The sequence below is a fragment of the Castanea sativa genome, chromosome 11 (assembly GCF_040712315.1).
Source record: "Castanea sativa cultivar Marrone di Chiusa Pesio chromosome 11, ASM4071231v1".
Lineage (NCBI taxonomy): Eukaryota > Viridiplantae > Streptophyta > Magnoliopsida > Fagales > Fagaceae > Castanea > Castanea sativa.
In genome coordinates, this window is record NC_134023.1 from 32,373,712 (window position 1) to 32,376,498 (window position 2,787).

Here is a 2,787-nt window from a genome sequence, read left to right on the forward strand (position 1 = left end):
TTACTTATGTAATAAGTAGTTATTAGTAAGTAAAAAATGATGTGAGTGGTGTGTCCATATGCAAACCAATAAGAATTTGCTGCAAAAAAAGTTTGTAAAAATATTATAAAAAAATTTGTAAGTATAACATTAGTATTAAAAGAATTAATGATATTGTTAAAGGAAAATAAAATGTAATTTTATAGAATGAAATTGTTAAAATTAATAAACATATATATAATAATATTAAAAGGGGGGTTGCCCCCGCTCCAAGGGTAGTTCCGCCCCTGATGTCGACCGACCTCAACATGTCGTGGCAAAAGTAACGGTGGTAGAAGAAGCTCCATGAGTGATAGTGAATTTTGGCGTAGAAAAATCAATCCATACGTATCCTAGTCGTGTAGTCCAGCCTGTTAGCCAACCAGAACAATACGCGTGGACCCCACAACGCGACTCGGTCTTCAATTCTTCGTCTATACAAACAAAGTGTTCTCCTTACAAACCTCAGAATTATTCTCTTGCAGTATCTCGGCTTCAACTCTCTCTCTCTCTCTCTCTCTCTAATGGAGTTTCTACACAGAAACTTTGTTTTGACTCTCTTCCTACTTTCTCTCTCTACCCTCACAGCTCTCTCTTACACCTTCTTCTCCCCCGTTGACAACTACCTCATCGACTGCGGTTCCACCCTGGACTCCACCGTAGACAATCGCCTATTCATTTCCGACTCGTCCCGCTTCAAATCTCACTGGCTCAGCTCAACTCGCTCTGTCTCACTCAAAAGCAACAACCCTTTTGATGTCTCTCCTGGTATATACCAAACAGCTCGAGTCTTCACGAAGCCTTCGAGGTACGAGTTTGAAATCAAGGACAAGGGGACCCACATGGTACGTCTTCATTTCCACAACCTTAGTTCTTCAAAATTTGATTTTAATGATGCTCAATTTCATGTTCTCGTTAATGGGTTTGTGGTTTTGAGTGATTTCATTGGTGGGAATTTAGACAGCCCAAAAGTTATGGAGTACCTGATCTGGGTTGAGACTGGTAGGCTTGTAATCACTTTTGTACCCATTTGTAAGTCTAAGTTTGCGTATGTGAATGCTATTGAAGTGATTTCTGCACCAAAAGATCTGATTGTTGACACGGCTCAGTATGTGAGCTCTGAGAAAATTGAGCAATTTGATGGGTTGGTTGAACAAGCTCTTGAAGTTGTGTATAGGGTCAACGTGGGAGGGCCTAAAGTTACACCTTTCAATGATACTTTGTGGAGGACTTGGGTTCCTGATAATGATTTTTTGAAGTCGAGTTTTGGGTCGAAAAGGGTGTATTTTAGTGGTCGGATTAGGTACCAAGTGGGAGGGGCAAGCCGTGAGGTTGGTCCGGATAATGTGTATAATACAGCACGAGTGATTAAGAGTACAAATGCTTCAATTCCTGATGTTAACATTACATGGGTGTTTCCTGTGAAGGGGGGATTTAAGTATCTTGTTCGTTTGCATTTTTGTGACATTGCTAGTATTTCAATTGCTTTGCTGTATTTCAATGTGTATGTTAATGGGAATTTGGCATATAAAGATTTGGATTTGTCGGGTGTTACCAATTATGTATTGGCTGCTCCGTTCTATGCGGACTACGTGGTCGATGGAGATAGTTCTGGGGTTTTAACTGTTAGTGTTGGGCCTTCAAATATGAGCTATGCGTATGGGATTGATGGTATTCTAAATGCTGTTGAGATTATGAAGTTGAATAATTCTATGGGGAGTCTTGTTGGTGACTTGCCTGCGGAGTTCATTTTGAACAGTTGGCCAAGAGGAAATATCCATGTTCTGGTTCCTTTGATTGCTGCTGTTTGTTTGCTGGTAATTCTATCTTTGGTCATGCGTAGGAGGATGACTGGATTAAAGGACTCTGTCATGTGGTCAAAATTGCCTATGGATGTTCCCAATGTTAATGTCAAGTCAGGCTCCCTGCAGCCATAGTGTAATTTGGTATGGATCTAAAACTACAAGGATTTACGTGACATATAACACGAGCATGCTATAGAAAATTAGTGTAGTGCTTATCTTTTCTGGGGTTAGGAATTGCTGGAAGAATAGTAGAGTTCCCTGTTGTATTCTCTGTAACATAAGATAAGTATAAGTTTGAATATAAAGTCTTGAAAGAGCTTCATGTAATTTGCAGAGTACCGTATTACTATTTGTAAGTTGTATTAGTAGTATATAGTTGAAGAATACATTTGTTGGCTTTTTTCTGTTGCTGTTATGTTCTATGTGCTCCTTAGTGAGCTAGAGTTGTCATGATTTGCTTTGTTGTACAATCCCTGTAATAAGCAGGCCTTTAATGATGTAACAGTGCCATATTTATCCATTCTCAGTGCACAACTTCCTCTGATTTTTAAATTTTGTCTGTGAGGTGGATACAAGCCTCAAGTACACATGCTCATGGACGATGGTGCAAGAAGAAAATGGCCCTTAAAACCTTATGAGTAAAACCTACAACCAATTGGGCTTAAGGTCTAATAATTTAATTGGATTTATTTACTTTCTGTAATTGTTTCGTACTTGGATTATGAATTTTATTAATTCTCTTACTAGATAGATAGACTTCATATCATTGGTTAGAATAGTTTCCTTTCCTTAATAAGATAATAAGTTGGGAGTTTTCTTTTAAAGAACCTAGTACTATTTACAGTTTGCTTGAGTAATTAGATTTATTGTTCTAGTTTTACCTTCAATGGCTTGGTGTCCATCCTAGGCAGCACTAGTTGGTAATTTACAGGTTTTGTTTTCCCTTGCTCAATTTATAAGTTTC

The 2,787-nt window shown here is 38.3% G+C and overlaps 1 protein-coding gene across 1 annotated transcript; it reads left to right on the forward strand.

Moving 5' to 3' along the window:
- Nucleotides 1-301: 301 nt before the first annotated feature.
- On the forward strand, nucleotides 302-2,354 carry LOC142615714 (putative receptor-like protein kinase At5g24010). The gene has a single exon (XM_075788483.1). It carries the CDS (start codon nucleotides 543-545, stop codon nucleotides 1,953-1,955), a length of 1,413 nt encoding a protein of 470 aa, XP_075644598.1. The 5' UTR covers nucleotides 302-542; the 3' UTR covers nucleotides 1,956-2,354.
- The last annotated feature ends 433 nt before the right edge of the window (nucleotides 2,355-2,787 follow it).